At 44.1% G+C, this 25,833-nt stretch overlaps 1 protein-coding gene across 1 annotated transcript in view; it reads left to right on the top strand.

Annotated features, from left to right (window-relative positions):
* DHRSX (dehydrogenase/reductase (SDR family) X-linked) overlaps positions 1-25,391 on the top strand; it is a 167,596-nt gene extending 142,205 nt beyond the window's left edge. The window contains exons 6-7 of the mRNA XM_008568196.1: positions 2,388-2,595; positions 24,927-25,391. Coding sequence (XP_008566418.1) covers positions 2,388-2,595; positions 24,927-25,130 — 412 coding nt within the window. The 3' untranslated portion in view covers positions 25,131-25,391. The remainder of the gene's footprint in view (positions 1-2,387; positions 2,596-24,926) is intronic.
* The last annotated feature ends 442 nt before the right edge of the window (positions 25,392-25,833 follow it).

Raw genomic sequence — 25,833 nt, 5'->3', positions numbered from 1 at the left:
GGGACCGGCAATGGGATTGCAACCCTCGGTGCTGCTCCTGCGCCTCGCTCAGCCAGTGAGCGGGAACCGGTCTGTATGTGGGATCCGAACCCTCGGGCGGGAGCGCCGCCGCGCTTCCCAAGCGGCACACTTATCCAGTGCACCACCGGGCCGGCCCTGAGATTTTTTTTTAATTATGTGTTTTTGGTAAATGTCAAACACTGGCGTTACTGAGTTAAAAGATATACACAGTTTTAAGGATTTAGATGCATGGTGTCAATTGCTTATCAGAAGGATACGTGAATTTGTTCTGCAGGTACACACTCCCTCTCTAAATCATTAGGCTAAAGTTTCGTTCATTTACTTCAATTTTCTATTTTTATTTATTAGGAACCTTCCTTCGTAAGAGGCATTGAATTCCGCTGATGCCTTTTCTGGGTCTAAAGTGATTTCTTTTTCTTAACATTTGAATGTGTTAAACTCTTCCTCCACCCCTTAAATTTTATGATCTTACCTTTACTTATCTAACACAAGTTACTTGCTGATATTCAAATATATCTGAGGTGGCTTACGTTGAGATACATATGCAATATGGTTTAAACAGAAAATAAAAATCCTTGAAGAAAAAAGATATAAATAGAGCAGTCACCTTGAAACGTAGCTGTGATAATTGCATATCAAATTGACGACCTCTGGGTGTCTTCACAGCCAAGAGAAAAGAAAAGCTTTAATTACTCAAATACCCCTCAGTGCTTTATTAAAAAGAAAAATGAAGCCAGTTCTATGGCCAATAAACTCTTCCTACCATTAAATTATTTTAAAAAGTATTGCGTTCATGTGCCTTCAAGGGACATTATATAACCCTACAAATAATAGCTCTTTAAAAGGAGATTTAAGACATAAATATAAAAGTCATAGCCATAACGTATTTACAAGAGCAAAACTGAAAAGATCCAGCTCTCTGTGCTTTTGGTGATGGAATTACCCACAAATAGACATGTCCCTTGCTTTTCCACTGCTGTTGAACTGATTTTATCACTAATTCCAGTTATCTTCAAATTTTCCTTTAAACTGCTTGAACCAAGGTGCGAAGAATTTAATACCTGCTTACGCACTACTGAGCTTGCACTAGATGTGAGAAGAATTCGTGATAACGTGGTTATCCTGCCAGATTGTTTGTGTGGATGCCTTTTATGATCTGAGGCTAATCAAGGAAAAGAGAGAGAGAGAGAGAGAGAGAGAGAGAGAGAGAAGTGGGCATTGTGCAGGAGGTGACCAGACCAGCCAGCACAGCCTCTAAGAGCAAGTTGATTTTCATCGGAAATGTGCTAAACTCTTAATGGGGTGTAATACATCCGTGGCTTTTCTTTCCGTGTGTGTGTGTGTGTGTGTGTGCATGCGTACACGTGTGTGTGTGTTTGTGGCTGTCCAGTACAGGGATCCGAACCCATGACCTTGGTGTTATAAGGTATTTCTAACATTATAAGAAATATAACTGAGGTTGAAAGTATAATTATAAAACAAGATAACAGGTATATCAAGCCCAAAGAATGCGGGTGGACCTACATGAATATCAGATAAAATTAACTTTAAGAAAGAAAGTGCTATTGGGACATACAGACTGACTGCCTAATCACAAAAGTGACACTTTACCACGAAGCTATCCAGGTTTTCAATACATGCACTTCGTATAAAATAGCCTATGTAAAGCAAAAATTGGGTAATTCTGACATCAGAGTGGGAGATTCTAACAGATGTTTCCCAAGCATTGAAAATCCAAATGAGGGAAAAAAATCCAGCAAGGTATAGGAGATCTCAACAACCCCTTTAACATGCTTAAACTAACTGTAAACTAACTCTAACTATAAAATATGACTGTAAACGAACTATATATAGTTATATAACTATATAGTTATATGTAATTTGTATACATACAATTTATATGTATAATTTATATATATTTATATTATACACTCTATTTTATATAGTGTATATTTATATATATTAGTTTATAGATATAGTTTAGATAACTGTATCTAACTATAAACTATAGATGTCTGCTTCCCGCAATGGGAGAATACACAATTTTTGCAAAGAGATAAGGACAAATTTACACATAATCTTAGCAAAGACGCCTCAAACCATAAAGAAAGCATCCACAGATTTTGAAGAATGGATAACACAGTCCAAGATTTCTGACCCCAGTGCAATTAAGTCACGAGTGTGTCAGAAACAGAAGAACCTGAAAAAGCCGCACACCTGGGGAAACTGGACAATGAACTGGGAAAGGGGCCGTGGCCAACAGGAAGGGTTGCAAGTGGACGTGGCCTGGGGCCTGGGCTCTGGGCAGAGGGGACGTGGCCACGCAGGGATCAGCCTCTGACCCCTTCTCCTCTGTCTCTTGGCAGCCACTTTTACTCGCCCCACGGAGCCTATGCCCAGAGCAAGCTGGCTCTTGTGCTGTTCTCCTATCACCTCCAGTGGCTGCTGGTGGCCGAGGGAAGTCATGTGACTGCCAACGTGGTGGACCCCGGGGTGGTCAACACGGATCTCTACCGGCACGTCTTCTGGGGCACACGTCTGTTCAAGAAGCTCTTGGGCTGGCTGTTTTTCAAGGTAGGCCTCCTCTGGTTTTTTGTTTGGCTGTTTCTGCTTTTGTGACCCATGCAAGCCACCTGCACGTTGTGTATTTGGTGTTTGGTGCAAAGACTGAATTCTCTAATGGAGTCTTCTCACTCTAGCACCTGGTTGTCCCTGAACTTGGTGGGTGACCCTGCATAGTTTCATGACTGAGCCACAAATGAATCTTCTGCTGAGCTTGAGATGCTGTTGGTGGCAGCTCCTGCCTCCTGGGATGACTGCCAGCCCTTCTGATGGGATACCAGCCATTTAGAAATTGCACAAGGTGCCACTTGGAACCATAAAGGAAGATAGATTTGTTATATCAACACAGACTCCAGTGTAAACGCCACAGGGGGCTTGGGGCCTAAAATCCCTGATAGCTGAGAGAAGAGGCCAAGCTGTAGAACATACCCCTATGTATTCAAGGAGTCACTGGTATTTTCCAAAAAGGAAAACATAGATTTTGGATCACAGGAAAGTGAGAGATTTTCTGCTGCTACCAAAGACCCACATAATGAAAGTATTTCTTAACATCAACTTCTGGTTGATTTTAGAACGCAGTTTCTGCTTTCGCGGTTCCCCACGACCCTGTGGAGGGGTAAGATTATCTATTCTTCCCATGTCATGTTCATGGCTGAGGACCCGTTAGCAAAAGACAGATTAACAAGAGAAAAGCATGATCATTTATTTAATATAAGTTTAATGCTCTATGGCAGACTTCAGAAACAAAGACCCAAAGAAACAGGGAAACCTGTGTGTTTTTATGCTAAGTTTGATGAGCAGTGAACAGATGTGGAGAAATACGATTGGACACGGGGGCTGTGACCTAATGGTCATCAACTGGGGGGACTTAGCAAGGCCTGCGTGTTCAGAGTCTCCCCTGTGTCCCACGTCTTCAGAGACGAGGACGTCCCAGTCCTCCAGGTATAAGGAGGGGACCTGCCAAATGAGGGTCTCCTGACCTGCTTCAGGGGAGGGTTGGAGGGTCCTTCCTGGTCTCATGACCCACTTCAGGGGAGAAGGGTAAGGAAAGGGTAGAAGAGAACTTGCTGCTTCTGGGCTTTGCTCAAATTTCTTCAACTTAAAATATTCTGGGATAGCGCGTCTCACCAAAGTCCTTAATGGAACCCAAACTGACCTTGCTGAGCAGGAGGGGATTTTTCATCAGCTTGTGCCATTTTCTCAAATGCCAAGGTGCCACATTTTGAGATAGCGTGTCCTGAACCCCTTCACCGGACTATTTGGCCTGTTTATTTTTCCAGATCACCTTTTAGATAATTTGCAAATTGAGGAAAACTCAATCTGTGATAAGCACACGGTGTTTATTTATTCATTCACTGTTCTTCGGACATTGAGGTTGCTGTTGGCTTTTCACTGTTTGTATAATCAGCATAACAAAAATTAATTGTTAGTGGGTGTTGGGGGGTGTGGATTTTTAAATTGACTTCGGGAGCGTTGAGGTTTCAGACGTGGCTGTGTCCTGTCTGAGACTGGGTGGTCTCTCCCAACGGTCATGCCCTCCACGATGTCTTCTAACTTCTCTGTGCATTTTTTCTTCCATGTATTCCTGATTGTTTTATGAAGTTTTGGCGTTGATTTGTTTGTTTCTCTTACGCACAGGGGTTTTAAAAATTGTGGTCTATGAATACAACAAAATAAAATATTTTAGAGTCAATAATAAAATGAGCACATGGACCATAGGAGCAGAAACGGGGTGGCCCCTTTCTTCTTTGTTATTAGGGTCATGGCTGACACCCCTATAACAAAGGCAGCTTGGCAAGACAAGAGCAAAACAAATTTATTTAATCATAGTTTGCATGACGCGGCAGCCTTCAGAATGAAAGCCCATACATTCAGGGGAAGCTATCTCTGATTTTATGCTTATACGACTGCACAAAAAGGGGATGATCAAAGCTGATAGACTGAGTGGGGAAACCCAGCAAGCTCTGCGTGTTCAGATCCCTCTTGGCCTGTCTCTGCAGCATTCCTTCCTTGTGGGTATGGGGCTGGACCCGTCTGGAATGGGGGTCTTATCACCTACAGTCAGACGACGTAGGTCAGAGTATTTCTTTGTGGACAACTCTTACACAGAAAGGCAAGGGAAAGTTTGAATCATGTTTTTAGGTTTTTGGCTGGCTTTGGGGAAAGGGATTCTGGTTTGTATAACCACCTTGAGGGGTGGGAGACAAGAGGTCAGGGGATGGTTGTAGAGAATTTGCCTCTGAGACTGCTCCTGAGGCCTTCGCTTTTGGGGTACCCTTCTCTGAGCCTCAATGTCCTTCCCTAAATGCACCTTGCTTCCTCCAAAAAGATGGAACCCCTATTTCTAATGGTTTGTTCCCCATTCTCTTGCTTCTTCTTATAAATTTGCCTCACACATATGTGTCTGTAATAGTTTAGTTTTGCATTTCTCCATCCACATGTAAACAGAATACGATCTGCTTTCTTTGCTTAGTGTATTCGTTTCCTGAAGCTGCCTTAACAAAATACTACAAACTCGGGGGAGAGGCGGTGCTTAAAATTACGCACATTTGTCCTCTCCCAGCTCTGGAGGCAGAAGTCTGAGGTCAGGTGTGGCAGGGCCGTGCTCCCTCCAGAGGCTCCAGGGGAGGATCCTTCCTGCCTCTTCCAGCTCCTGGTGGCTCCAGGTGTCCCTGGACTTGTGGCCGCATCACTCCAGTCTCTGCCTCCATCTTCACGTGGCTTCTCCTCTGTGTCTGTATCTCCTCTTCTGTCTCTTGTGAGGACACCAGTCATTGGATTGGAGTCTATCCTAATGCACTATGACTTCATCTTAACTAATTATATATGCAAAGACCCTGTTTTCAAATAAGATCTCATTCACAGGTATAAGGCATTAGATTTTAACATGTCTTTTGGGGAAACACAATTCAACCTGCAGCACTTACTATTAAATATCTGAGATCTGTCCATGTTGACACATGTGAAAGTAGGTTATTCCCTTGCATCCCTGCAGAGTATTTTTTTAATTAATTTTTTTGTTGAAACATATTGATAGTACATATTTATGGGGTAGATAGCTGTGTATCAATACATGCATACCATGTGTGATGATCTAATCAGGGTAATTAGCATGTTCATCATTGCAAAACTTAATTATTTCTTTCCGATGTGAATTTAATGTGCATAGACAATTCATTTTAAATCCATTCTCAGAGCAAGAGACATGTGGGTTGTTTCCAGTTCTTTGCTGTTACCAGCAGCATTGCTATAAAGTTTGCTATGCACATCTCCCATCTCCATGGCTACTCCTGCCTCAGTTTCTCTAGGGAATACAGCACACAATGGCATTTTAAGGTTATAGGGTTTGCACATGCCCACATTTTCTGGAGAATTCCATGTTGTTTTCAAAGGCAGTTGTACCCTTTGAAAACCCCACAAGCCTAGTATTGGGATTTCCAGCCTTCTAGGTGTTTTCCAACACTTCTCAGCCTTGGACTTTTCAATTTTTGCCATCTTTTGTCAGGCTGTCAGTCTCTTTAATCCTGGAGCATGTGAAATAGCAATCAGTGAATTTTAATTTGCCTTTCCCTGAATGCCTTTGTGGTCCAGCATCTCCTCATTTAATTACTTCTCACTTAGTCTTTGCTTTGTTGAAATGCCTAATGGTGTGTCTTTGGCTGTTTGTCTGTGGGTCATTAAGTCTTTCCGTTGGTAACTCGTAGCCAATCTTGATTCTAGTTGCTATTCCTTTGTTGGTTATGTCGTTGCAGATATGTTTTTCATTGTATTTTCTGATTCAAAGGGTAGATAAGAAAGTAATTGATTTTATAAATTATATCATTGGCACCTTACTATTTCTAATGGGTTTTCATTCTCTCATTTTTTTTTAGCTGGATGATTATTTAATCATCAAATGCTGCAAATGCTGGTCATTTTGCCTCCTTTCTAATATGTATTCTTTTTAAAATTTTCTTCTCTACTCTACAGGTGATACTTAGTAAGAAAATTAAATAACAGATTGTGTAGGTGGCCCCAGTGATCTTATTTATTATTTTGGGAAGAAAGTACTTAATGTTTCTCTATGTGAATACTTCCATATATTATTATTTCATTATTGTACTTTATTATATACTATTGGAATATCATTCCCCTATTTTGCTTTTAAAAATAAAATATTGATGTCGAATTTTACAAAAAAAAAAAAATCTTCTCTATTGAGGGCAGGGGAAGGCAAACTATGCCCCACAGGCTTGCCACTTGTTTTTATAAATAAAGTTTTATTAGAACAGAGCCACATCCATTCATTTGCATATTGTCTACGGCTGCTTTTTTGCCACAATGAATAGTTGCAACAGAGACCAGACAAATGTGTTCATTATGTGTCTGTCCCTTTACACAAAAAGTTTACTGACGTATTTAGAAAGATGATTATATTTTGTTGCCTTTAATCCCCTGTTTTGTTAACATGTTTCAGTATGTTCCCTAGAACTGGACAGTCCCACATTTCTAGGCTGATTCTTCTTGTCACCGTGCATAATTTTATAATGTACCACAGGGTTTTGTGTCCCAGGCTGTAGTGGATTGAATTATGTTCCCCCTGATCTCATTGAAGCTTGAATTGTGTCCCCCAAATTTTGTGTATTAGAAACTTAGCCCGCACTGTGACTGTTAAGAGGGTGGGAAATCCTTTTATGGTAATTGAAAGGTGGGGCCCTGAAGAGGTGATTGGATTGTAGGACCATGCAGTAGTGAATGGATTAATAATGGTGGTCAGGGGTGTGGTTCTGAGGGCTTTAAAAGAGGAAAGAGTCTCCTCTCTCTCTCTCTCCCTCTCCCTCTCCCTCTCCCTCTCCGTCTCTCTCTCCGTCTGTCTCTCCCTCTCCATCTCCCTCCCTCTCCCGTCTCTCTGTCTCTCTGTCTCTGTCTTTCTGCTTCCACCATCTTGCAATGTGAGACCCCTGGGTCACTGTCACCACCACCAGATGGCCCTTGGACTTCTCAGCCTCGGAAACTGTAAGCAATAAATGTCATTTTTCTTTATAATTACCCAGTTCCATGTGTTTTGTTATAAACAACACAAATGGACTAATACACAAGCATTTCATTGAGGACCTTTGCAGTGTTATTTATCCAAAAGCTGTAGATTTCCTTTGTACATGATTTGCTCTCTTTGTCAAATCTGGATACTAAAGTTTTGATGGATTTGCTGAAAAAGACGGGGAACATTAAGAAGTCTGTGTTTCCATTTCCCCTCATTATATTCCAGAATTAGCATTACAGTCTAATCATTAGGAAAAGTACCTCCTTTTGAAAATTGGAACGATTTGCTGTTGAAAACTCCCAGGGTTTTGGCATTTTCGGAAAAATAGTTCCAAGTCAGCTTTGAACATTTCTTTAATGCTTACTGCTTTGTTGAGGTTTCTACCTCTTCCTGCGTCAGTTTTGAAAGCTTTTCCCATTAGATAATTGTCCATTTCATCAAGTTTTAGATTTAATGAGCGTAGTTACCAATTGTCTTTTCTCGTGGTTAGTTTTTCCTGCAGTGCTCTTGGTTTTCTCTGAAACTCTCTAAGGAAATCAGCTTCCCCACGCCACCCCACTCATTTTAGAGCTTAATTAACTCTGTTACTTTTCAGTTATCTTCCTTATCAACTCAGCTTTGATTTTCTAATTCCACAAGCAGAAGAATTTAGAAATTTTTGTCAAATGTTAAGTTCTCTCACTGGCAAAACATCAAAACTTGCCTGTATTAAATCTTTATTCCACGGTGAGTCCCTATGAATGACTTCAGCAACCAAAGACACCATTTACTGTTGGGTTACTTTTTAAAATATCAACGTTAACCACGTGAATTATTTTTTAATCCTTTGATCATCATTCGCAAATTTAGATTTAACAATAACCCCAAGGCATCGTTTGTGATGTGATGCCTTTATGTATGAGAGAGAAACTTAAAAAACTTTAACATTGGATAGTAGAAAAATATTCACTAGCATGGAAATGAAGTAAAAATGAAGTTTTTAAATAGGCTATAAAACAGCAATAGGCTATAATGCCATCTTTATAATCCTAATCGTGTGTATTATATATGTCTTATTTACGTGTGTGTGTGTGTATGTGTGTGTGCGCGCGTGCGTGCATTGTATATAGACTTCAAGGACATGCCCAGTGGTCCGTGGGGAGAATCTTTGTGATTTCTGTGTTTTTATGTTCTTTTATGTCACGCAAGGGCAGTGTTTTACATCACTGTAAAACCTGTCCTGTGCCTCATCAGAAAACATGAGCTGGATTCCAAATTCAGGGCTGTTAACCTGCACAAGCACTTAGTGCCTGGGGAAAAACTGGGAGATTCATACATTTATAAAGACAAGGAGATTGATGTGTTTTGTTTTGTTTTACCCACAAAGCAAAGTCATCGTATATGTTTGTGTTGTCTCACATGGTGTGTTTAAGTGTTTTTGTCTGTGTGCTCGACTCTTCTGTCAGCTCCATGGAGGCAGGTGCTTTGCGTGTTCTCTTCTTTACACGTCCTCACATTAGTGTCCAGGATGGAGCAGGTGCTCAGCAGATATTTGTTCAATGAATGACTGAATAAATGAGTGACTGAGAGACACCAGACCAGCAAAGAGGCTGGCCTCTACTTAGGGAACCAGAGAAGGACCCCATGGGTCCTTCATGTTCTCAGAAGCAGCATCTCCCAGGAAAGAAAGTTATTTGTGAATTTTTGCCAATTTACATTTTTGGGGTACTGCTATCATCTGAATGTTTGTGTGGCCCTAAAATTCAGTAGTGACCTCAAAGATGCCCACATTCTAATCCTCATCTGGTACACAGAATAATGTCCCCGAGATGTCCATGTCCTAATCCCATCCAAAATTCAGTAATGTCCTCAAAGATGCCCACATTCTAATCCTCATCTGGTACACAGAATAATGTCCCCAAGATGTCCATGTCCTAATCCCATATGATAGACAATGGCCCCTAAAGATGTCCACATCCTAATCTCTATGTTGTAGACAAAATAATGTCCCCAAAGATGTCCATGTCCTAATCCCTGTGTGGTAGACAGAATAATGTTCTCAAAGATGTCCACGTCCTAATCCCCATGTGGTGTACCTAATAATGTCCCCAAAGATGTCCAGGTCCTAATCTCCATGTGGTAGACAAAATAATAACCATCAAAGATGTCCATGTCCTAATCCTCATGTGGTAGACAGAATAATGTCCCCGAAGATGTCCACGTCCTAATCTCCGGAACCTGTTAATGCGGCATTTTACATGACAAAAACACTTTGTGGCCATGTTTAAGGCTCTTAAGATGGGGAGATAATCCTGAATTTTCCAGGCAGGCCCAAGTTAATCACAAGGGTCTTTGTATGAGGGATGCAGGAAGGTCAGAACCAGAGAAAGAGATGTGAAGACAGAAGTCAAGGTGTCAGGACTCCTGCTTGGATGAAGGAGTTAGGGTCCGCAAGCCAAGGAATGCTGCAGCCTCTAGAAGCTGGAAAAGAGAAGGAAACAGATGCCCACACCTGGATTTCAGCCCAGGGAGATCCATTTTGGATTTCTAACTTTTAGAATTATAAGACAATAAACGTGTGCTGTTTTAAGCCACAGTGTGTGTGGTGATTTGTTACAGCAGTGACAGGAACCTCGTACACTCCCTTCCTTGGATCTCAGCTCTCACGACAGTTATCTGGAGCCTGGTGGGGCTAGAGAAGGCAGAACTTTGGGAAATGTTGACATCGAGGTGTGTTAACAGGGTCTCTACTTAGAAACGCCACCGTGTGTCTGTGGCTCAGAGAAGAACGAGGACAGATACTGCAATTTCAAATATGAAGCTAGGAAAAGGGGTAATAAATTCAGCCCTGGGCATGGACTAGGGGCTCGTAGCATAGAAGCAGAGAAAGGAAGAAGTGATGAGATTTTCCATGATCCTTGAAAAAACAAACAAACAAACAAACAGAATCTGGCCATTCTATGCAGCAACTAACTCCCCTCTCCTGTTTTCCCTGCTATGCCTCTTATTTTTCTAATTTGTTAATTCTGGATAATAATTTCTCATAACCTCGTTGTGGAAATTGCTAACATAATATATGTGAAAGCATTTCCAAAACTGTAAAGCCCTATGTAATTATGTCATTAGAAGGCATTCATCTCTCCCTCCAACTCTACATGTTTTGAATGTATTTAGTGCTCTATTTAGGGCGTTTTCAATCCTATCGTCTATTCTATTTAGTTTGCATTCCATATTTTTTTTTATATTAATGCGTTGTGCCCAAACATCCACCCACTGCCTATTGTAAGCTCCACGGTGGCAGGGGCTGTGTTTAAAATTGCCTCTCTTTGCCCCGAGTGCTGACACAATATTGGTGAGCATTTAATAAACATTTGTCGTACGGAATTAAATTTAAATGGCTTCTGTTGCTTCCAGCACCGACCATCTCCAGGACTCAACAGGGTCTTCATGCACATTCCACTGTAAATATACTGAGTTCTCTCCCCTGGCTCCCAGCAGGTGTCTGGGCTTTCAAAGACTCCCCTGCCTCTGTTAAAACCAACACACCGCACGCTTAGGTTTGGCTGCACATTTTAAAGCTCTTCTATCCTCTGACAAGTCTCTAAGGATTGTCACTTTTTTTAAAAGCTGTAGATAAAATTGGATATGTCATTTATGCCCCAGGGAGCATCACTTAAAGAACCACCTTGTGTATTCAGAGACCGACTCTCATTCCCCAGAATGTGGCACCCAGAAAGCACACTTCCTCATTCCGAGAATGTGCTGGAAGACAGCGCCTATCGACGACAGCTGCACAGGGGCAGATAATTAGATTTGACTGTGAAGTTGCTTTTCTTGGGCCTCAGCGAGGGGTTGGCCAGAGAGGAAATGTTTTAGTCTTTGTGGGTCACCTATGGTCTGCTTTGCTTTTTCTTTTTCTTTTTTTTTTTTAATATACGACCATTTAAGAACCTAAAAACCATCCTTAGCTCACAGGCTGTACAAGAACAGGGACAGTCTGGATTTGGTGCACAGAGTGTGGTTTGCAGATCTGCACAGAGGTCTAGGTGAGTGTTTCTCCAAGCACAGTCCATGGACCAACAGGTAGGACCCCTGATCTGGACGTCAAGACTGAAATATCTGAAGCCCCTGAAGAGAGCTGTGGATGAGAAAGGACAGGTCAGTCATTCTGGGCTCCATTATAAATCCCGGGAGAAATGATGTTGCTTCAGGTGTTTTGGTGGTGTTGTTTTTAAACCAACTTGGCAAAAGTTCACTTTGGAAACCACCAGCCTGAAACGAGAACAAACACTAACCTACCTTCAAAATAAGACTTTGGGAAGCAGAAGGGGATGGTCAGATGATCTCATTCTTAGTAAAGCCCTGGATTCTGTAAATCGATTATAGGAAAGAGACAGAGACAGAGGGAGCAGGGGGAAAAGAAAGAAAGGAGCAGTAGGAGAAAGGAGAGAGACAGAGAGAGACACACACACAGAGAGAGAGAGAGAGAGAGAGAGGCTCTGTGGAGCTTAGAAGCGATGCCACCTGTGTTAGTTCAAGGCTCACAGTGCAAATGCCACAAATGCTCCAGAGTTTGACCAGGGACACTGCCTGTCCCCTGGGGCGTGCGTGTATGGAACCCTTCTTCCTCAAGTCTCCAATCAGCTCCCGAGCAACAAATACCTCACAAACCCTGAGTCTGCCACCCTGAAGGGAAGAAACATTCTGAAATGAAATATCCACCCCTGCGTGGATAAAGTCCCTCACGTGGTGCAGCCTTAAATACCAGTCAACCATCTCTGTGTTTTCTTTGACTGCAAGACCATCCAATGCCCCAAGCTAAGAAATGAGCCAAGATCGTTCCTGGAGATTGGATTTTCCTCCTGGTTCTTGGGGTTCCCACTCAGAGTCTCTGCAATTAAGACAGGTTATGCCTGTATCCGTCATGGTTCTCCAAAAAGGGTATATGTCTAGCGAGGTTTATGTTAAGGAATTGGTCTGTGGGATTGTGGGACTGGCAGGTTCAAAATCCATGAGGCAGGCTGGAGACTGAGGTAGGATTTCCTTGTTACAGTCTGGAGTGGAATTTCTTCTCCTGGAAACCTCATTCCTTTTTTTCTTAACATCTCCAACTGATTGGACAAGGCCCATGCATGTTATGGCATGCCATATCCTTTACTCAAAGTCAGGTGATTGGAGATGTTCACCACGTCCACAAAATACCTTCACAGCAACATCTAGACTAGTGTTTGGCCAAGCAACTGGGCACCAAAGCTGGGCCAGGTTGACACATGAAATCGACCACCCCAGAGTCCCCACTAGTACCTGTGTCACTCAACATTGAATCGCCTTTACATTGTCTCTCAGGTGACAGTGTGCATTCATGCTGACACCACTTTTTTCCTTTTGGAATTGTAATTAGGGAGGTTTCCTTTTCCTGCTCAGCTTCCGATGGTTAGTGAAAGCACAAGATGTTTCTAGAAGTTGACTGCAACCCACAGGTCCCAATGGGCAGCCAGGAACAAGTGTGCACACATGCACATACATGGTCAGCCCTCTGTAGCCATGGGCTCCACATCTGTGGATTCAACCAACCATGGATTGAAAATATCAGAAAAAAATACAAATTTAAAAAAGAGATATAGCATATCAACTTTTTACATGGCATTTACATCGTATTAGGTATTATATGTAATCCAGAGATGATTTAAAGTATACGGGAGGATTGTGTAGGTTACATGCAAATACTTTGCCATTTTATATGAGACTTGAACATTTGCACATTTTGGTATCCATGGGGGATTGGGGGTTTCTGGAACCAATCCCTTACAGATACATGTTTATACACGTGTATACATGCACATACACATACACAAATACATGCATGCACACACACACAAAGATGCATACATACACACATATACACAGTCACAAAAATTTGCTAGCAAATACACACACAACCTGTGCATACATGCACACACATTTACCCACATATGCTCATGCACATGTATGCAGCCCATATGTATACACATGTGCAAATACACATATACATATGCATATCTGTGCACACAGAGATGTTGGACATACATACACAGCATGTACACAGTTGTGCACAGATGCAAACAAACACATGCACACATACACACGTGCAAACACATAAACATACAAACCTGCGCACATATACACACATGCACCCATCCATCCACATGTGCACATGCACATGTTTACAACCACACACACACACCTACAGACATACACACAAACGTGCACACCTGTGCGTGCATGTGCACATAAACACACATGGAATGCACATATGCTCGTGTGCACACATACATGCTTATATGTGCAGATGTAAATTCATGCATATAAGCACATGCACTTATATATAACACATGTACATCTACAAGTACCCATGCTCACATACACTGCATGCACCTATATGCTGACACACATACATGCACACACATTACATCACCCTGTGGTTTACATGTAAGTCAGCATCACAGAGACAGCTCTTCTATACAGCTCATCCACCCAAGCACTGTCTCCTGTTAGTCCCATGTCCCGGGCATCTGTGCTTTAAGAATCAATAGACATGGCCTGTTTGCCTTCACCAGGCTGTCATCATCAATTTGGGAACCAGGAGGGTGAATGGGGCCTCTCCATCATTTCCCCCAGGCCCTGGGAATGACAGCAATAACCATTTTTAAGATGGCCATGAAAAGCAACGTGGGCTTCGCAGAGTGTCATGACCAGGGACACTTTTCCTAGATGCTTCTTTCACGGGTGTTGACTTTAAAGCATGTCTTATTAAACGTGACAGCTCAGCTGGTGTAGCCCCACCTGTAGCCTCCAAGGTCAACCATGCTTTCATTTTCTAAACAATAAAATCATTGTAGATTGTGTTCAGAATTTAGTCTATCAAAGAATAAACAGGACCTTTTGCTGACACAGGACGGTCATGAGCTTGCCCAAGTTCACAGGGGATTGAGCCATCGACTTTTAGTTCTCAAATGCCCAACTAGCCGGAGGATCACCCCTGAGGTTATGCTGGAGAAGACAGCCCCCTGAGACCACGCATCTAGACACCAGCCCTATTGTTCTCCCTGAAATGAGGAAGACGACGCACTTTCTTCTAGAATGAGAAATTCACAGCGTAAGTGCCACTCAGACCTGAAGGCTACACCTGATGCTGCGTATCTCACCTTGGTTTTCCACGCGGACCAAGAGAGAACAGGGCTGATCGGGGGCGTTTGTGCTTAATTAGGGCTTGTTTGTGCTTAATTAGGTATTTCCCAGGCATTTTTCTTCATCACGATGCTCATGATTGTAAACCTGAATGCCCAGACGTTTTGAGTATATTCGAATATCTGAATCCCGGGTACTTTCCTAGAGAAAACAATGCATATGCATGGATTAAAAACTAAAAACAGTGAATCACGTTTTGAGTATATTCGAATATCTGAATCCCGGGTACTTTCCTAGAGAAAACAATGCATATGCATGGATTAAAAACTAAAAACAGTGAATCACGTTTTGAGTACATTCGAATATCTGAATCCCGGGTACTTTCCTAGAGAAAACAATGCATATGCATGGATTAAAAACTAAAAACAGTGAATCTGTCATGAAATTCCATGCCCACCTTAGAAAACTCTAGGTAGGGGAGTGTCGTTCTGGAAATAGGCACCTCGTGTACATTTTCTCCCTGGGGGTCGGGGGCAGAGAACAATTTTGAATTTCATTATCTGGCTTCCTTTTAATTATTCCTCAGCAAATTCAGTGAGAGGTGATGTCTGATTTGCCTCTGCTAGTTGTCAATCACGAGTGCGTTTGGAGTTTCTTAGCAGGATACTGATGTATCTGGGGTTTCTTACCCAGCTGTGGAGCTCAGTGGATACCTAGGAGCCAAATTTAATTACTGACCTCACCAGGGAGCATGCTTGGGGAGGAAGAGGATTGTTTTTTTAAGTGTCTCCTTGGGATGGAGAAATCCCCCAGGTTGAGACCTTCAGTTGTCAAATACTATCTACATCTTAACTTTGTAGGTAATTGCCTTGGATTGAATGTCCCCCCAAAACAATCCCCACTGTAACTGTGGAGGGTGGGAAATCCTATTATGGTAACTGAAAAGTGGGTCCTTGAAGAGGTGATTAAGTTGGTGGTTTAATGGGGGTCCTGAGCATGGTTCTAGGGGCTTTAAAAGGAGAGCATGTGAGGAGCTCTCTGTCTCTGCTCCACCATTTTCTTCCATGTGAGACCCCTGGGTCACCGTCACCATCAGCAAGAACCTCACCAGATCTGTTCCCTGCCCTGTGGACTTCCCAGCCTCAGAAACTGCAAGCAATAAATTTTGTTTTCTTATAAATCACCCAGTTCCGGGTATTGTGTTATAAGCAATAAAAATGGACTCATATAGCAATGGACTATAGACATCACGAACTACTACAGGTTGAGCATCCTGAATCCAAAACTCAGAAATCCAAAATACCCCCAAATTTGAAACTTTTGGAGCACCAACACGACACTCAGAGGAAATGCTCACTGGAGCATTATGGATTTTGGATTTTTGGATTCAAGGTGCTCAACTGGTTAAGCAAATATTCTAACCAGTTAAGTACCTGCAAATAATTCAAAACAAAAGACAAAAACTTGAAATCTGAAACACTTCTGGTCCCAAGCATTTCGGATAAGGGATTACAGTGAATGCATGCAGTTGGCTTGTAGGTTCCTTGCATCATCTGGTATGGTATATTAGTCTGTTTCTGTTGCTTATAATGCAATACCTGAAACTGGGTCATTTGTAAAGAAATGGAATTTATTTCCTACAGTTTTGGAAGCTGGGAAGTACAAGGTCGAGGAAACACATCTGATGAGGGTCTTCTTGGTGGTGGTGACTCTCTACAGTGATGCAGGTTGTCACATAGTGAGAATGGGCTGAGCAAGAGAGAGTTAACCTGCTCACTCACTCTCCTGATAAAGCCACCGGAACCACACCCATGACTCCATGAATGGATCAATCCACTCACAAGGGCCCAGTCCTCACAATCTAATCGCCTCTTAAAGACTCCACCTTTCAAATAGCATAATTGGATTTTCCACCCTCTTAACACTGTTACAGTGGAAATTAAGTTTCCAACACATGAACTTTTGGGGGACACTTGACCCACAGCATGTGGGTAATATGCTGTTGCCTTATCACAGATCCCAGTATTTTCCCCAGAGGGCCATGAGCCGTAGGTGCAAGACATTAGGTAAATAAGATCATACTCTAAGTAGAAACAAAGAATTAAAATAAGACAAGGGGGAGAGAGAGAGAGAGAGAGAAAGACTAGGAAAAATAAGCATGGGATAAACAAGGAGTCGAATCAGGAGAGACAGCGTGGCTTTATAGTTATAGACGTGGTTGCTTGGGTTTTCATTCTGGCTGCAGTAATCCTAGCAGCGTCAACATGGGCACTTTGATTAGATTCTTGCACATGTTGATTAGATTCTGCTGCCTTCATGTTCTCCTTTGTACAATAGGGAAAGTATCCGGCTATGTCCTGGTCTGCTATAATGCAGATTAAACGTGTCGACGTTTATGAAGTGCCTCCCAATATGTCATACATAGTGGGTCCCCTGTGGGTGTTTCTCAGATGTGTGTGAACCGTGTCAGCAGGATGGGAGGGGGATACAGAAGGCTCCCCGAGTGTTGTGTAGGGCACTGCTTGGTGGTTTTTCTGCTGCTCCCACCAGAGCTGCTTTGACCACTGCCTCTAGTACTATTGACCACAGGGTTCTAACTGGGAGGGATTTCAGAAAAATGTGGTATTTGCATTGCTCTTTGAGCTTCCTTGATAACCTAGAAAAAGTCATCATTCAGACAAAAAGCTTGGTGTTGGGACATGTATTAGTTTGCTAGAGCTGCTGTAACAAAATACCCTAGACTGGGTGGCTTAAGCAACAGATGTTTATTTCTCACAGTTCTGGAGCTATAAATGTGCGATAAAGACGTGGCAGATTCTGTCCCTGGTGAGGTCTCTTTTTCTGGCTTATGCATGGCTGCCTTTTTGCTGTGTCCTCACATGGTGGAGTAAGTCAGGGCTCTGGTCCCTTCCTCCTCTTATAAGGACACTAATCTCACCATGAGGACCCCACCCTCAGGACTTCGTCTAAACCCAACCACTTCCCAAAGGCCCCACCTCCAAATTCCATACCAACAGGGGTCAAGGCATCAAAATATGGCATCAAAAGGCTCTGAGGCAGCTCACAGGTTGTACTGGAACCTGAGTGAGATTGAGGACAATGTGAGATTGTAGGAGCACTGTTGCTTCCCCCACAGGTCACACTCTCTAGGCTTCCCTTTCATGAGAAACTGCAAAGCCCTCCAAATTGCAATGAGATATTTTTTCTCAAAAGAGATCTTTAGAGGAAAGACAAAAGGTTCAGGCCTGTCCTGATGCGCAGGTGCAAAACATGAATGCTGGACGTTGGTCAAGGACATTCACATGAACAAGGAGGACTCCAGTTGTAGATGAGCCGTGTGACTTTCCTAGTGCACACGGAATGACCAACAGAAGCCACAGGAAATTGAGGTGATCTGGGGTGGGAACTCTCAAGTGAGTGACAGTTTGTGTGCCCAGAGCGTCTCCCTCCCATGAGTCTTTGAGCAGTGGATAAGCCCAGGTGTATCAGCTGTTCCCTGGCAAGGATGCCTTCCTGAAATGTGCACACAGCTGCTGGAGCTGATCCCAGCCAGGAGAGGAGGAATCACCTGGGCACTGTCCTTGTCTGCTGGGGCTGCCATAACAAAGTCCCACAGACTGGGTGGCTTAAGCAACCGATATTTATTCTTTCATCATCCTGGAGGCTGGAAGTCTGAGATCAAGGCGTGGCAGGGCTGGTTTCTGCCAAGGCCTCTCTCTTTGGCTTGTAGATGGTGTCTTCTCCCTGTGTCCTCACATGTTCATCTGTCTGTGTATGTCTATGTCCTAATCTCCTCTTTTTTATAAGGACACCAGTGCCATTGGGTCAGGTCCCACCCTTATTTTACCTTTTTAAAGACCCCATCTCCAAACACAGTCACATTCAGAGGTGCTACGAGTTAGGACTTCAACGTATGAATTTTGGAAGGCACAATTCAGCCCACAACAGACACTCTGCTTTGTATTTGGGTCCAACTGCAGGATGAGCTCAGCAGGGAGATGTCGCACTGGTAGAACCAGGAACTGGGTGTGCACACCCTTCCCTGTCCTTTGTGCAGCTGTCTGCACCCCCTGCCCGGTGCATATTCTGCTCTCCCATCCCACTTGGACTCGGACGTCTTCCCACACCCACTGTCCCGTCTGCACACCCTGGCCTTGTCTGAGTCACATGAGCTCACCACTGCCCTCCCCGTGGTTGTCTTTACCATTTGCACTGGTGCTTCCGTGTGCCAAGAGCTTTTCAGTTACGTTGTTCCATTCCATCCACTGGATAGTGCTGTGGAAAACTTATTTCTGCAATTCCCATTTTCCAGGTAAGGAAACTGAGGCTTAACGAGGGAGAATGGCTTGGGCAAGGTCTGGTGGTTAACAAGCAGTGGAGCAGAAATTTGAACCCACCTCCTGGGGCCCCCAATTTTTTGGCATTTTCCACCTCTCAGAGGATGCATAGAAATGTTCAAAAGTTAAAGGCATATGCGTATGACTGTGTGTGTGCATGTGTGTGTGCAAGTGTGTGCACCTGAGGGTGAGTGTACATATTAGCATGTGTGGGAGTGTGTGTACATGTGATGAACATATGTTCATGAGTGTGTGCTTCTTCATGTGTGTGCACACATCTGAGGGAGTATGTGTTTATGACTTGTGCTTGTGTCAGTGCATGTGTGTGCATGCAAAAGTGTCTGTGCACATGTGGGTGGGTACTTCTGTATGTGCCAGTGTGAGTGTGGGCCTGCACACACCTGTGCACCTCAGAATTTATTATGGACATGCTGACTTTCACACGGTGACATATAATTACTGTGATGGGTGATGATTATGATGGGGACGGTAAGTGGAACAAAGAATAAATGAATAAAATAATTTATTTCCTGAGCTGTCAAAACATTTAGGAATTAAAGAATCACAAATTAAATCTCATTTCCTCAATCTTCGTTATAAGCCCCAGGCTGTGAAGTCTTCTGCCAGTGATGGTGGTTGCTTTTTTTAACCTAATATCTATCACATATTTAAGCAAATGATAATAGGATAAATGGATGTGATTAACGCTCTAAAAGATACTTTAGTATTGAGATACACCTCCTCTTCCTGGTCCTTTCTGTGCCAGCACAACTCCTTGGCTGCTTGGAGCATCCTGAGCGAGTGTGTGTGTGTGTGTGCGTGCACATATTCATGTGTGTGTGAGCATATGTGTGTATATGTATGTGTTCATGTATATGTGTACATGTGTGTGTGCATGTGAATATGGGATTATGTGTACATGTGTGTGCATGTGAGAATGTGTATGAGTGCATATGTGTGCGTGTGATTGTGTACGTGTGTGCATGTATGTGTGCATGTGAATGTGTGTGTGTGAGTATGTATGTGCATGTGAGCATATGTGTGTGTGAGTGTATATGTGTGCATGTGATTATCTGTGTGCATGTGAGCATGCTGTGTATGTGGGTGCATGCAGGTATGTGCATGTTTGCATGTGTGTTCATACGAATCTACTTAATCATGTGCGTATGTTTGTGCAAGCAAATGTGTGTGCACATGTGGCCATGTGAGCATGCATGTGCATGTAAGCATGTGTGCATGTGAGCCTGTGAGTGGCCATCCATGTGCATGTGAGTATGTATAAGAGTACTTCAAAAAGTTCATGGAATTCATATTATTTTTCAATTCTGTTTTTCCACAAACTTTTAAAAGTACTCCTAGATGTGTGTGTGTATGTGTGTGTGTGAATTCCCTGCAGAAAAACCATCATCAAATAGAATTTCATCACATCCTATCTGTGTCTGGGCAAGCTGCATTTTGGGCACAGTGCTGTGTCTTTTGGACATCCCAAGCTCATTTCCAGCATACCATAGGCAGTACCTTGCCTTCTAAAGTGGCCATACCTGTGTTCCAATTAGATATGCATATCACAAAAAGACTTATCAAAATGTGGGGGAAATAGAAGCCCCAGATGTACTGCTCATTGGGGGGTCCACAAGGAGGAAGCTTCTAAGGAGAGGGGCTAGCATATCCACCTAAAGAGAGCCCGGGAGGGGCCATAGCCCCCACCTGGAGAACAGAGGAGTCTCCCCAAATGGAGGAGACACACTGTGCAGACAAGACAAAGGCAGAGATTTGGGGCATGAGCCCATGAATTCTCAGCATGGATGATTCCAAAACAAACTCATTCCAGGAACTCACTTAAGGATTTGTTTGCAAAGGAGGCTCAGCACTACATATAAAATGAAACAGGTGAACGCCTCAGACACCACTGAAACGTCAAAGCAGCTTCCTGTGCATCCGTAGCCTCGTCTCGACTGGGGATTCAGGGTGGCCCCCATCCAGCCTCACCTGGCACTTTGTTCAGAGCAGCGGAGAGGAAAGTAGCTTCATGATGTTCTTAGAGCTGTGGTACTCAGGACCCATGCAGAGTTCTCAAAAAAACCTGGGACTGCAGCAGGTGGCTTCCTCCCAAGCCTTCGTCACGCCCTGCCTGCCACTCGTGGAATCTCCAGGAGCTCAAATGTCTCTGCCTGCATGGAAGGAGGCACAGTGCTGGATCTTGGAGCCAGACCCTGCCCAGGTGTGGGGCAGGACACAGCTAGGAGAGAGAGAAGCATGGGGGACGAGGGACAGGTGCATGACACCTCTTCCTGTATGGAGTGCTGCCCCAGAGCAAGACCCTCAGACAGGACGGGTGGATCTGTCTTCTGTTGGCCCTCCGGTCCTCTCCACCGCCTCCTCCTCTGTTCGCCTTCCCTTTTCCCTTTCCTCCTCTTTCCACTCCTGCCACTTTTGCTCCTGCTCCTTAGATACCCAGAGCAAAAAGGCACACAGGGCTCCCCTGCAAAACCTGTGCCGTGGGCGCCTGCATCCGCCACTAAGGTGTTTCCAAATCCAGTCTCCAAGGGTTTTTCTGCAGACCTTTGCTGTTGCAAACCCTCAAGGTCCCCCTAGGCAATTCCCAGACACATGAGGTTCTCTAGCTGGTCCGTCTCTTGGCTGTGGGCTGCAGATGAGCTGAGGCAGGTCAGTGAGAAGGAATCTCGGGACTCGGGCAGCTCTCTCCCCATCTCAGCTCCTCCTGGGTCTGCTTCTCTCACTCAGCACCTAGAGGGAGGGCTGCTCGGCAAGCTGGATCCTGCACCGTGACTTTCCAGATCATGCTGGCTGCCTAGTCAAGACCAACAACAAAGGATCCCTGACAGGACCAGACATCAGAGGCCACCCCCAACAGCCCACCCTTTTATTTCTAGGAGAGCTTGTGCCTGGCCTCCCAGCAGTGCAAGAGACAGGAATGTTCATCTGGGGAAATCCATTACCACTCCCAGAAAACCAGATGTGGTGTAACAAAGACGGTGTATCTGATCTTTGCCTCTGTTTCTCCGGCAGGGAGGAGCTTCTGAAACCTTTCTAATTTTCTGAGTGACAGGGATGACTATGGTGTTCTAATGAGGTGACTCTTGGTGTTCCCTAGATAGCTTTGGGATGGGGGCTGATTGACAGAAGACCAACCACGTGATTAGAGGGTTGGAACTTTGGGACAGCCTGACCTTGGGGGAGAAAGGAAGGGTCTGGAGGTTGAGTTCTATCAGGTGGACTTATGCCTGTGCAGTGAAGCCCCAATAAAAACTTGAGCCACACAATGCCTTAGTCCATTTGGTCTGCTATAACAAAATACCACAGACTGGGTGTCAAAAACAATGCAAATTTATTGCTCGCAGCTCTGGAGGCTGGAAGTGCAAGATCAAGGTGTGGCAGAGTCAGTATCTGGTGAGGACCTGCTTCCTGGTTCATAGATGGCAACTTCTCACTGTGTCCTCACATGGTGGAAGGAATGAGGGGGCTCTCTGGGGTATCTTTTATAAGGACACTAATCCCAATCATGAGGGTCCACCCTCATGACCTCATCACCTCCCAAAGGCCCCACCTCCTAACACCATCACTTGGGGGTTGAGGATTTCAACCTATGAAGTGTGGGTGGCCTTGGGGACCCCAGTGACGTGTGGCTGTCATCTTAAATGGAGGCACTTAAGAAGGACTGAGGCTTAAACATGGAGGGTGTGACGCTAACTCTGCATAGTTAACGTCAGAATTGAATTGTAGTACACCAGCTGGGGTGGAAACAGAACGCTAGACATTAGCAACTGTCCCGGGAAGATGGGCCAATTCAACGTTAACTTCAGCAAAATAGACTCGCAGCATATGTGAAATGTAGGAGGTGTCTCCTATAGCATTTCCATTGCTTATAACAAAGTACCTGAAACTGGTTGATTTACAAAGAAAAACAACATTTACTGCTCACAGTTTCTGAGGCTGGGAAGTCCAAAGTCCATCTGCTGGTGGCAACAGTGACCCAGGGGTCTCATTGCAAAATGATGGAAGCAGAGAGAACAGAAAGAAAGACAGGACCTCCCCTCCTCTTAAAGCCCCCAGAACCACGCCCTAGACCACCATTTTTAACCCATTCACTACTGCATGGTCCTACGATCTAATCACCTCTTCAAGGCTCCACGTTTCAATTACCTTAATAGGATTTCCCACCCTCTTAACACTCACAGTGGGGGCTAAGTTTCTAATACATGAAACTTGGGGGACATAATTCAAGCTTCAATGAGTCTTGAGAGGGACATAATTCAAACCGCCACACTGGATAAATGACCTCCTCCACTATGGTCACCTCTCATTTCTCTACCCACTCCCACCTCCACTGTGACACACAGGAACAAGGGATTTCTAGTAATACCTGTTTTCTCCCTGGACTCTTTTGCAGAACCTCAAACTCCTCCTAGGAGATCCCCAGATTCTTCAACTTCCCTAATTAAATCAATTGCTTCACTGCAGCATGGCATGATATTGCTGTGTTGAGTCTGAGATCCAATCACATCAAAGGAAAAAGTGTTATCTGAACTATCCTTAGTGATATCCCATTATGGTCGCATTAAAAGCTTTGGGAAAGTAGATACAGAGCATGTGTGAAAGACTGGATGAAGGGAGGTGGTCTTCTTTTTGATAACATATTAAAATTGCAACTTTTATGCGTATGGGATGGTTCCATAGATTAAATGAATCCTGTTGCCCTGGATATTTTCCTTGTAGGCCTACAATTATAGACTTTTAGGGGCATTTAAGAAGGTTGTGGGTTGGATATGTTGAGCAGATTCCCAAAAGTTTATTACAAGAGATAAGCTCCCGGAAAGTCTTGATCGTGAAGGTAGGAAGCTAAGAATTACCAAGTCCCAGCCCTGCAGGCCCTTCAGTTCCCACAACTTTCAAGTCCTCTGAGTAATATTTTTTCTACTCTGCTGGCCACCCTCAAAGGCCAACTCCCAACACAGAAAGGCAGGTGGGTCATCTTCCAACGTCCTTGCTTTGTGCAAGAATGAAATCCGTGGTCTCTGAGCATCTTTTTTTCTTATTTTTAAGCTCCTCTTTCTTTTTTTTTTTTTTTTTTTTGTCTTTTGTCTTTTTTTCCGTGTCGGGCAACGGATCGCAACCCTCAGTGTTGCCCCCGTACCGGACCGGGGACCGGCAACGGGATCACAAACCTCGGCGTTGCTCCCGCGCCTTGCTCAGCCAGTGAGCGGTAGCCGGTCTGTATGTGGGATCCGAACCCTCGGGCGGGAGCGCTGCCGCGCTTCCCAAGCGGCGCACTATCCAGTGCGCCACCCGGCCGGCCCCGTAAGCTCCTCTTTGAAGTGTATGTTTCCACCAAGCATACGCTGAAAGCTCATGAATGGCTCTGTTCTCCACCATAACTGGCCTTGTTGAATTGGAACCCAGAAGCTTTTTGATGTCTCCATGTTTCATCTAATTGCTAAACATTTTTTATGAAACACTCTCTCTCTCATCTTCTGCAAGTCAATTAAAAAGCATTTTGGTTGGATAAAGAGAGTCAATGAATTAAATACCTCAGGGATTTTAACAAGCATCTGCCTATCAAAATGTATTAACACACCATTGAAATGCAAGCCACTTGGGTGTGTGTTATTGTCAGTGACTGTTGGGAAAGAAAACCCAGCAGCAGGGGAGCTCTGGCTCTGACAGGTTTCCATCTCTGCTCTCTGTGCATTTATAGGGGCAGCAAGTGAAATGAGCATGCTCTGCCTCACCCAGCAACATTCCTGTGTGTTTTAGGAATTGTATGTGCCCTGCTGAGAAAGTTGGCTCATTCCAGCCTTTCTTCCTTCTTCCCACAGACTCCTGATGAAGGGGCCTGGACTTCCATCTATGCAGCGGTCACCCCAGAGCTAGAAGGGATCGGCGGCCGCTACCTGTACAACGAGAAAGAGACCAAATCCCTCAAGCTCACCTATGACCAAAAGCTTCAGCGACAGCTGTGGACCAAAAGCTGTCAGATGACTGGTATCCTTGACGTGACCCATGGCCCAGTCTCAGGGTAGCTGCTCTCCCAAGACGTCTTTGCATCCACTGACTGCTTGGGGTCTGTGAAGACTGTGGTTTGTACAATTCTCACACATGCCTGCCCTCAGGGATCTGCCCTCCAGTCTCCGGTGGACAGCCCTGACCTTTGCAGGAACTCAAGGAGCAAAAGAAATGTTGTGCGTAACCACCCACAGGTGGTCCCCTGCCATAAATCTTGTGATTCCCAAAGTGCCAAATTGTGACAGGTGCTAGGAATAATTAAATCTTTCTGCCTTAAATGTGCTGTTTTCCTTGCTTAGCCCAGAGGGTCCAGGTAGGATTAAGTACAAAATTCTAGGTAGGATGAGCACTTTGCAGGGATGCTACATCTCATTGTGGAACGGGTGGATTTGTGGGGTCTCCTTTTTTGCTTTGTTCTTTCAGTTACTTATTCTTCTGGAGACCCGGTTCTGATTCATGGGTTGTAGACTGAGAGATGTGAGCCTTGATTCGGTCTCAATGAGCACTCCCATGGGGCCTACCCCACCATCTGGAGCACCTTATTTAAGAGTGGCCAGTCAACAGGTAATACGAGCCCCTGTTAGAGCAGAAGCATGCAAACCGTTAGCCAGCTGAATAGGGAATTCTGTAGGATGGGACACAAGGATGGAGCCTGGACAGTTGTCACATGGGAGTCTGTAGCACAGGGGACAAGGACACGTGTGTGGTTGCCCAGTCACC

Source organism: Galeopterus variegatus, unplaced genomic scaffold (genome assembly GCF_000696425.1).
Source record: "Galeopterus variegatus unplaced genomic scaffold, G_variegatus-3.0.2 Scaffold21, whole genome shotgun sequence".
In the NCBI taxonomy this organism is placed as follows: domain Eukaryota; kingdom Metazoa; phylum Chordata; class Mammalia; order Dermoptera; family Cynocephalidae; genus Galeopterus; species Galeopterus variegatus.
The sequence above is the reverse complement of the archived record's forward strand: the minus strand, read 5'-3'. Positions and strand labels throughout refer to the sequence as shown.